At 37.7% G+C, this 9,758-nt stretch overlaps 1 protein-coding gene across 6 annotated transcripts in view; it reads right to left on the bottom strand.

Moving 5' to 3' along the window:
• Window positions 1-1,208: 1,208 nt before the first annotated feature.
• LOC120435000 (tumor necrosis factor alpha-induced protein 2-like) overlaps window positions 1,209-9,758 on the bottom strand; it is a 74,478-nt gene continuing 65,928 nt past the window's right edge. For all 6 annotated transcript variants that reach the window (XM_039603686.1, XM_039603690.1, XM_039603687.1 and 3 more), the window contains 9 exons: window positions 8,973-9,084; window positions 8,714-8,836; window positions 7,387-7,481; window positions 7,179-7,271; window positions 6,953-7,076; window positions 6,731-6,850; window positions 6,460-6,615; window positions 5,542-5,663; window positions 1,209-2,874 (listed from right to left, as the gene is read on the bottom strand). In XM_039603686.1, coding sequence (XP_039459620.1) covers window positions 2,718-2,874; window positions 5,542-5,663; window positions 6,460-6,615; window positions 6,731-6,850; window positions 6,953-7,076; window positions 7,179-7,271; window positions 7,387-7,481; window positions 8,714-8,836; window positions 8,973-9,084 — 1,102 coding nt within the window. In that variant the 3' untranslated portion in view covers window positions 1,209-2,717. The remainder of the gene's footprint in view (window positions 2,875-5,541; window positions 5,664-6,459; window positions 6,616-6,730; window positions 6,851-6,952; window positions 7,077-7,178; window positions 7,272-7,386; window positions 7,482-8,713; window positions 8,837-8,972; window positions 9,085-9,758) is intronic.

Here is a 9,758-nt window from a genome sequence, read left to right as displayed (position 1 = left end):
ATTTACGGACTAACCAGTTCATTGTGGCTTTCACCAGGATCATCATAAAACTATATTACAGATAACATTTTATATCAGATAGATTAGAAAAGAGAGTAGAAAAACAGAGAACAACATGTTTTTTTGTAATTTGGGAACATTTTCTCTCATCTCTTTGGTCCTGGACTTTCAAATATTGTTTATCTGCTGTTGATCGTTTGCAAAACTTCAATTTGTCCAGATTACTAAATATTTCAAGGACATGCTGCATACCATGCTGAGATAAGAAATTAGATGTCGCTGAACAGCATTGCGTGTGTCTGTTTGTGTATGTGTGTGTGTAGAGAGAGAGACAGCAGAGTGATTTCTCTCACAGTTTTATTTTCAAGATTGACCGTACCTAGTTACAGTAAAGAGAAAAAGGTGTACTTACCTCCGGTTTCGCACAGGTAATAGAAGTTCCACAGTTTCTTCCCGCTTCACCTGCTTTCAATTACAAGTTGAGGGTTGGCAAGAGGGTGTGACCGGGGCGCGCGAAGGGGGCGCATTTACAATGGGCAACGTCACTTTCTTTGAGAAAGCCATACAAGACTAAGCGTTTACAGATCAGGCGCACAAAACAGGGGTGAAAGCAAGCGTGTCACTTTCCCAGAAATGAGACAGCTTCCAGTCATGCAGTCTAAGCTGTCTAGAGTCTATTCTAGAGCCAGAGCATCTTACATGCTTTTTGTGTGAACGTCGCATCTCGTTTCATGGTCAAACGCACAGCTGGATTTTTCGTTTTTATGGGCAGATGTTTTTGTTTTTGTTTTTTGGAACGGTATAAACAATGAAAGGTGGTGGATTGGCCAATTGGTCATGATCGACATGGGCTAGACCCTCCCCCTTGCTTGGGCAACACTCTGAAAGCAATCTTATCACAGACAAAGAGAAGAAAATGGCATTGAGGTGAAAAGGAACGCGATTTGTTCCGTACTTCAGCTAGACTGAAAAAAAAGACACAAAGCTGGAGTTATTCTGCGTCTTTACGCTGCACAGCTGCCTCTTCTTCTCTCATTATCTCCCCCTCCTTCTGTTGCTACTTCAATCATGAAACTGTGATCAGCTGGGTTTTTAAATAAGACGATAGAAATATTTAAGACTTGTTTCCAAGTGCTGTTTTTATGCACGTCATTACAGATATTTGCTTCAATAAAAGAAGACATTTCCAGTCCAAATAAATGACCAAATGTGAGTGGATTAGGCTGATAGTGCCTAGTGGATATAGTGGCCTTTTATTGATATTATCAAATATGCATTTCAGTAACACAATGTTTACATTTTCTTAGCTACAATCACAAAAGGTGAAAAAAAAATCCAAACAGCTGAATCAACTTATACAAAACATACAATAATAATAATAAGAAGAAGAAATATTCACGTAAAAAGGAATTTACCTGAGAAATGAATTGACTTTCACTGTTATGTCTGGTTTCCTTTACAAAATGGCAAACATGCGCAAGTTTACATGTAATGCTATTTATTTGATGTGAAATGTCATTTTTCTTTGTCTGATGTCAAACGCGACAAACATGAGAGGACAAAGGTAATATTTTTAAACAGTGTGTTTTACTACTTCACTGTAAACACAATATTGCCATTTATCTTCTGGTACATATACAAGAATAAAGAATTATTCTATACTAACTTGCACAAACCAAGGACCAAACATAAATCACTGCAGAAATTCTGACTTCTTTCAGTGGATGTGTACATTTTTTAAAAGCAGTACCTTATATTATTCTATTCTATTCTATTCTATTATTATTTACAAAACTGAGAAAAACTATTGGATAATATCAAAATGGAAATGTCACTAGGTTACATGTGAAACAATATTCCAGCGCTTCAGAGTATTATTTATCCATGTTGTTACAAGGCTTGATTTCTATTATTTCAGCAGTATACAACAAGGTTTACAAGAAGAAGAAGAAGAACAAGAAGGTCAGATTAGATTTGCCGGAAAACATCTAAAAGACCTTTCACAGGATTCGAAAAACTATCTTTGAAAAGATGAAACCAAGATAAACTTGTATCAGAAACATGGGAAGAGAAAGTCAGAAGAAGGAGAGAAACAACTTTTCACTGCTGCATCATCTGTGAAACATGGTGGAGACAATGAGCCTCATTTACTAATACACGGACTAATACACTAATACACAAGTAGTCCACACAGAAAAATTACTGTTAAATTTGTAAAACGTGCGTGCCAGCCTATTTTGTTATCACCACAGTTCGTATGTTAGTAAATCAAAAGCATTCGGAACCAACATGCACATTTGCTCTGCCCCATTTCTCTGTGTAAGAAACCATGCTTACCTCCAAGTGAAGCAGAGCACGAGGTGATGATGTTTTAAGAGAGAAGCCTGCACATCTAAGACAAGAATTTAGGAGAAAGTTTGACTGTAGAAAATGGAATAACAGTGTCTGAGGTCCAAGGAGGAAGTGTTTCAACATAAGTGATGGTCATTCAAAAATGAAAAATGACTAAATAAAAAGAAAAACTTAGGCTGATGTGGCTCAAGTCAAACACTAACAGACAACAAGAAAAAACATGAGGAATTATCCATGGCATTCACTTTGAACATCTCTACAGACAGACTGAAAACATTAGCATTCAACTCATCTTATCTACCAAACAATATAATACACAATGCTCCGCAACCCAACTCTCAGTCAGTGATACTCTGAAAAGCAAATCAACTGCCCACCACTTCAACTTTGGAGAAAAATGCCCGGGTTTCAGCATTAGTATGGCTCTCTTTCAGTATGTCCAGCACTGTGGTTTTGATAGTTTTCTTGTCGGCTTTGGAGAGGTTTGCTTTGAGTTTAAGCAGAGCTGAAATATGTTTTTCACTGTTGGTGACAGAAAGAAGAAAAGGTTAAAAAAAGATGTCATGCCAAGTATTTTATGATTATGTTTGTATGCTGTTTATCATTACAGAATGAGAGACTGTGAAAAAAGACTGTCAGGTGAAGAAAGTCATATATGACAGTAAGATCCAAACAAATGATGATGATGATGTTTCAGCCTACCTTAGATTACATGAATGTACAAAATCACCCCCTTAATGTGCCATTAATGCCACATGATATTAACAATGTTAATAAGTAAAAAAAAAAAAAAAAAAAAAAAAAGATTCTGTAACATTTTCTTTAACTTTCAACACAAGGGTTACAAGTTCAATCATTTCTTTAAACTTGTAGTCCAAGACTGCAGGTCTCAAATCAAACAGCTGACTTGCTGATCTGTATTATTGAACCTGTTATGTCTTTTTCTGTGTGTAACCAGTTTCCTGCCCCTGACACACATCCTTCCTGCAAACATTAACAGCTGTCAGTAACACATCACCACACCAACTACTGGAAAAAATGGAGGTGGAAAATGTGTCAATTTCTGTTTTAAATGCAACAATAGGTGGAACTCCTATTGGCGACCAGTGATGGGAATAACAGCGTTACAAGTAACGGCGTTACTAATGGCGTTACTTTTTTCAGTAACGAGTAATCTAAGTAATGACTATTTCTATCGTTACAACGTCGTTACCGTTACTAACAAGAAAATGCGGTGCTGTCGCGTTACTATTTTTCAACAAACAGACAGTTGAAGCTGTGTTTAGCTTACTGCACCTTATATCAGTTGCACGGAAGTAGCTGTAAGTAATCTGGGTGCTACAGCTTTAAGCAGCTGCGCGCGCTCCCGCGGGCAGCAATCACTTTCTGCCCGACGATCACTTTTTGGCACGAAACCTGGAGCTCAGGGGGCAAAACAGTCACATGAGTGCTGCTGTTTGACTGAGGAAGAATAAAGTAGTCGTGGTAAGCCAATCACATGACCACTTTAAGATGACAAAGCAACAAGGTGATATATACCAGTTTTTAAATTGTGTTGATAGGCCACGTAAAACCAGAGTCATGATAAACAATATATACACGCGTGTTTTTTCCTGAATAGTTTCGTCACGTTTACTGTCTAAGGACAGCGCTAGCACGCACTCTCTGCTTATGACCAAAAAATTTAAAAAAAACAAAAAACAAAAAAAACAGCCCTTTCGTGTTGGTGGAAAAATGCACCATGTCGACCAATCAAAAATGATATGGCAACATGACATTTGGTTGTTTATGAAGAGGGGGAAGTTTTAGGATTGACGGTGAGAGTGAGAGAGAGAGAGAGAGACAGCAGAAAAAGAGAGAGAGCGAGTTCTGAGCTGTGAGAGATTTGTGACGTTTAGCGTGTTTGGAGTGTGTAGTTAATGTGTTGTCTTCTGTAGTTAGTGTGTAGTGATGTGGATAGTTTTGTGTTGTGTGTCAGAACAATGAGGCGACTGCTGTCTCCAGGTAGAGAACAGGAGTGATACACCTGCTGCTGTCAGGCCTGCAGGTATCAGGCTGTGATGTTCTTCTTTATAGTGGACAGAAATATTTGGAGTGACACACAGAATTTGTGTGGCATCTTATTGAATGCAGAACAGCTGATTGTTATGTAAATAGTTTGAAGTGGTTATTAAAAAAGGGTAAAAGGTAAATGGCTGCAAATAACTTTGTTGTTTGCAAAACTTGTGCATAGGATTTTAAAATTGACAATTTATATTTGCATTTAAAGTTATGAAATATGATTCATTAAACACATTTGTGGTTGTTACAGTAAAAAATATAACTTTTTCTACTCGGATTTTATGTTTCTTGTCTGATTTTAGATCAATTGTCTTAATACAGTATGTCAAAATGAAAACATAACTGTAAATTCAGACACGTAAGGTTGTGCTGATGATACCAAACAAGGCAAAGTAAATAGTTTTTAAAGGTGAAATGTAGAGGTCAAATCAAAAGTAGTTAAAAATGGCCAATTACACCCTGGACCCCAGAGGGTTAAGCATTTTTTTTTTAAAGTAACGCAATAGTTACTTTTCAAGTACTTTTGGAATCTTGTAACTCAGTTACTAACTCAGTTACTTTTTTGAAGTAGTAACTAGTAACTATAATTAATTACTTTTTCAAAATAACTTGCCCGACACTGTTGGTGACACTGATATGTGCCTAAATTTACATTAATGTCCTAGTTTCCACTAGTTTTACCAAATAACTCCCCATAAAATCACACACTTCCATGGTGCTGATACTTTCAGACACACAGACAGTCTATATGTGAGTGTGTGTATCAACAGCAGTGTTTATGTGCCCTGATTCCTTTTCTCCTTTTCCTTTAAGGTTAGAAATAAGACAAGAACGAGACAGTTTGGTTTCCGGTGCCACATTTGGAAGAAAACTTTCTTTTCACTCTAATTAACAGCATTATTGACTTAATCTACACACAGCTACAGCTGCTTCTCTCATGCCTGCATGTTTTATTTAGCTTTCCGTTTCTCATATTAGTTTCCATGAATGTAGCTCATCCTGCTGACAAGAAACATCTGAAACCAACTGAGATGTTTGGCTCAGTCTACTTGCTGTTCCTCCTCAGCTATCGCCAAAAAGTACAGTTGTTTTTGTATTAAAGTATGTCTGAGTCAATTCAAAAGTTACCTGAGGTCGGGATAAGCAGATCCCAGTGAAACGATTTGCATCTGTATGGCAGGAGTATCTTGGAGTTTTAGCACTTCTGCAATCTTGGTCAGGATTTCCTTCAACCAGTCTTGTTTGGATCCCTGTGAAGACAAATCAGTGACGTCAGTTTAGTCTGTAAGTTTCCCAAAACTCTAATCAACAAAGCAATAATGATGTTTTTCATTCTGGAGCTACTGCACTGGAGTTTGACAAGATCGATGATGTATTTGATACGTTCTTTCAGTTTCATGAATAATGTCTTTATTTATGCACCACGTAGTCATCAGCCAATGGACAGAGCTTTGATACATTTGTAACTACAGTCCAGTTGTCCTTAAATGGGGGGATTTTCTTCATTTCTACCATGTTTTGCTCCATGTAAAATCTATGTATAAGATATTGATTTATATGCTACAGATACAAATGTATAATTTAAAAATCTTTTTTAACAAGGGCAATATACAGAAAGTGGAAAAAAGTGGGAAAGAAATTGGAGAATAAAAAAATAAAGAAAGCACATTGTTGAACATTGTTCCTGTAGTCTAAAGTGATTATCAGACTTATAGAAATCATGCATTTGACTCCTAATGTAACTTATATAGAGACTATTTGGTCCATCATTTTATATGTGTCACACTTTTGTTCTTAAGGAATGAGTAAGGTTTTCCATTGAGTGTATTTCTTCTATATCCAGGCTTGGAGGATCACATTTTAGTCAGCTGCTCTTTTTTTTTTTTTTTTCAATTTTAGAAAACTTTTAATTAAAACTTCCAAACCAAATAAATGTGAAATGCAGTTGATTCTTATATTTTTGTTATCCACAGCTCAGCGGAAGTCTGACCACTTGTAGGTTTTATTCATGTCTCAGCTAAAGTGTGCAGTGAAGGTAAGTCTCACCATTTCGGCAAACAGCTCGTGCAGTTTCTCTGCATTTTCTTTCACAGTCTCGTAAGCCTTCTGCTGCTGATTGCTGTCCTTCAGTTTCACCTCTCCTTTCAGGAGCCTCCGGACATATTCTTCTGCCACTTCCTGGTAAAGCTGACCAATCAGCTCCTGAATTTAGCCCAAGTATATAAGTAGTCAGAGCGCATCATAATCCTTTTACTAAAAATTTGACAATGAAGGCAATAATGGCCATTCAATCCATTATAAAGTTTCCTCCTTTTACCTGGTAAGAGGACTGACTGGAACCCTGAAGTTGTTGAAGCTCTTCTTCAGTGCTATTCAGCAGCTTCTCAAACGTGTTCTTCTTCAGCCAGTCATTGGTTCCCACCTTCTGGTAGTGTGGCTGTGTGAGGAACAAATAACACATTTTTTAATCACTGAAGATTAAAACATATTAGGATTTAATCCTGAGGATTATTGATATCTGCAGTTGTAAAGAACTTACCTTGAGGACCTTGTGCACAGGAGTTAATAAATAAGTGTGAGCAGACTGTTTCATCTCAGTCAGGACCGGCAAACAGTTTTTCTGCACATCCTCTAGGAACAGATCGTGCTTCACAAGGAAGTCCCTTTAGACAGACCACACAAGACACATTAGCTCACAGTGACGTATTCGCCTGTTATGAAGAAGTTAAAATCAGAATTTCCATCTAACTGGATCAGAAACATACTTGAACTGTTTGACACAGCTGAGGTTTGCCTTTATGAAAGCTTTGCTGTGCGGTTTGTTCTGCTTAATGACGTCTTCATGAAACTCTTTATACCTGCAGAAGATTAAAAACAGCTTTCACTTTTATTATCTTGTTTTTCCCAAACATAAAACTAAAATGTATTTTCAAATGACAATATTTAAAAGACAGCTTTGTGAAGCCTTGTTACCTCTGCATGAAGTCTGTCAGGTTGGATGTTATTTTCTGGGCCTTGTGCGGGTCTCTTACAATTTTTTGTGCTGATGTCACGATGTCGTTGATAAACTGAAGACAAATGGATTGACAAATCAGTGGCAGTTTTAAGTTCCCAAAGCACTTTACACAGCAATGCACTTCCAGCATTTTCAGATCCAGTTAAACTAACAGCAGGAACCAAACCCAGTGCTTTACAATGTTAGTGACTAACCCAAGTGATTAAGCTACAGAACCATGGGAGGGTTTGAAACTGTGACTCTGATCTGACAGTAAATGAGTTTCTATAAATGACCCAAACAAAAATGATGGTCCTTTCCTTGTTTGTTAATTTTTTTCTCAAAGTTTCTCAGTCTTTTTCAGTTTGGCTGAAAATATTTGAGCACAGTGGATAACAGAAAACATTTTGTTCTCCTATGATCAAAACAATGTTATGTCATTATTTCACCACAACAATTTTTTATTGCACAGTTCAGATATAGCAATGTTTTCAAAGCCTCTCATCATGGTCAACAATTAGAAATATCATGGTCCTGAGTCTGGTGACTCAGCATTTATGTTTTATGGTTATGAATATGCTTTGTTTCAGTTATATATCTTTATATCTCTCTTGAATATCTTTTGGAGTTCTCTAGTTCTTTGGTTTTGCCTCCATGCCTCACCTGTGTTACACGTCCCTTGTTTAGTTTCCTGTCAAGCATCTCCCCTGTCAGCCGTGTCTCCTTGTCAAGTCCACGTCTCTGTGTCTGTGTCCTGTTTCCTGTTTTACTTTGACAGTCTTGCTTCCTTTGTTAATGTTTTCAATTTTGCTTCCTGTCCATCTCGTTATGTCAGATTAGTCCCAGCTGTTTTCCTCCTGTCTCCCAAGGGAAAGCGAGAGGAAAATCCCTGTGTTTTCCTCTGTCCGTGGTCGTGTCGTTAACTACCCTCTCTGTGTTATCCTGTGTTCCTGATTAAATCATAGTTCTCCGTTTCTGGCATAGTTTCTACTTTTTTTTAGTTTTCCAGTCTGAGTTTCATGTTTCTAGCTTCCTGCTTAGTTTTTAACAGCACAATAAGGCTGCCTCTTTTAGTTTAATCTTTTGTTTTGTGAGTCCTGTATTTGGGTCCTTCATCCTACCTGCCACACAGCAAACCATCACAAGTAGTAAACAAAATGCAAAACTCACTATAAGGACCCTTAAAGTTAGCCACCACAAGTGATTCCTTTCACTTTGTGTTGATACATCTTTATTCAAGCTTTATAAAAGCACTGATTTCAGCCTCTTTTATATCAAGTTGTAGCAACTCTATGGCAACTCTACCTGGATGACATCATAGGCCACGGCACTGGCGTAGCAACCATCATCTCTTGTCGGCTCCTTTCCTTGATCCCACTCTTTCTTTGCTTCATCCAATACTCGGTCAATATAAATCATCAGGTCGCTCTAAACACACAACAACACACAGCTGTCACTATTATATCTACAATATTCTATGAGCTATAATAAAACAAACTATATCTTTTTTTGAACAGCATCCTAAAAAAGCAAGCTAAACGTATAACAACAAATCTTTTGTTACCTGTTGATTGCTGAGGTACTTCTCCTCCAGAGGTTTCAGTAACTCGTCAGGAAGCAGGTTTCCCAGCGCTTCAGTATTGATATTGCTGGTCAGCTCAGGTTTTTCAAGGATTCTGGTACACAGAGCAGATAACGCATGAGTTTTCATAAACAGCCCAACTTGTGTTTAGTCTACATGTCATTTGTCATTTCAGTTTAATTCACTTTAGTTCTACTTATATAGCGGCAAATCACTACAACAGTTGCCTCAAAGCACTTTATACTGTAAAATAAGACACTACAATAACACAGAGAAAACTGCAACAAAGAAACGACCCCCTACGATCAAACAGTAGGAAGGAAAAACTCCCTATTTACAGGAAGACAAGGCTCTGGGAGGGGCAGCCATCTGCTATGACCAGTTAAGGGTGAGGAGAGGAAGACAGGATCAGACATGTTGTGAAAGAGAGGTAGAGATTAATAATAACTCATGATTAAATGCAGAGTGGTTTAAAAACACACAGAAAGTGAAAAGAGGTGAGTGCAAAAGAACCACTCATGGGGAAGGCCCCAGCAGCCTAGACCTACTGCAGCATAACTAAGGGATGATTCAAGGTCATCTGATCTAGCCATATATGCTTTGACCAAAAAAAAAAAAAAGATTTAAGCCTAATCTTAAAAGTAGGGTGGCTGTCTTCTGATTCTGAAGAGGGGCGTGAAAGCTGAAGGCTCTCCCTTCCATTCTACCAAGTGCTCTATTGCTGTGATATGGTACTAAGACGTCTTTAAGAGTAGATGAGATCTGATT

This window comes from Oreochromis aureus, linkage group 19, assembly GCF_013358895.1.
Source record: "Oreochromis aureus strain Israel breed Guangdong linkage group 19, ZZ_aureus, whole genome shotgun sequence".
Taxonomy (NCBI): domain Eukaryota; kingdom Metazoa; phylum Chordata; class Actinopteri; order Cichliformes; family Cichlidae; genus Oreochromis; species Oreochromis aureus.
Note: the sequence above shows the minus strand (reverse complement) of the source record. Positions and strands in the feature narration are given on the sequence as shown.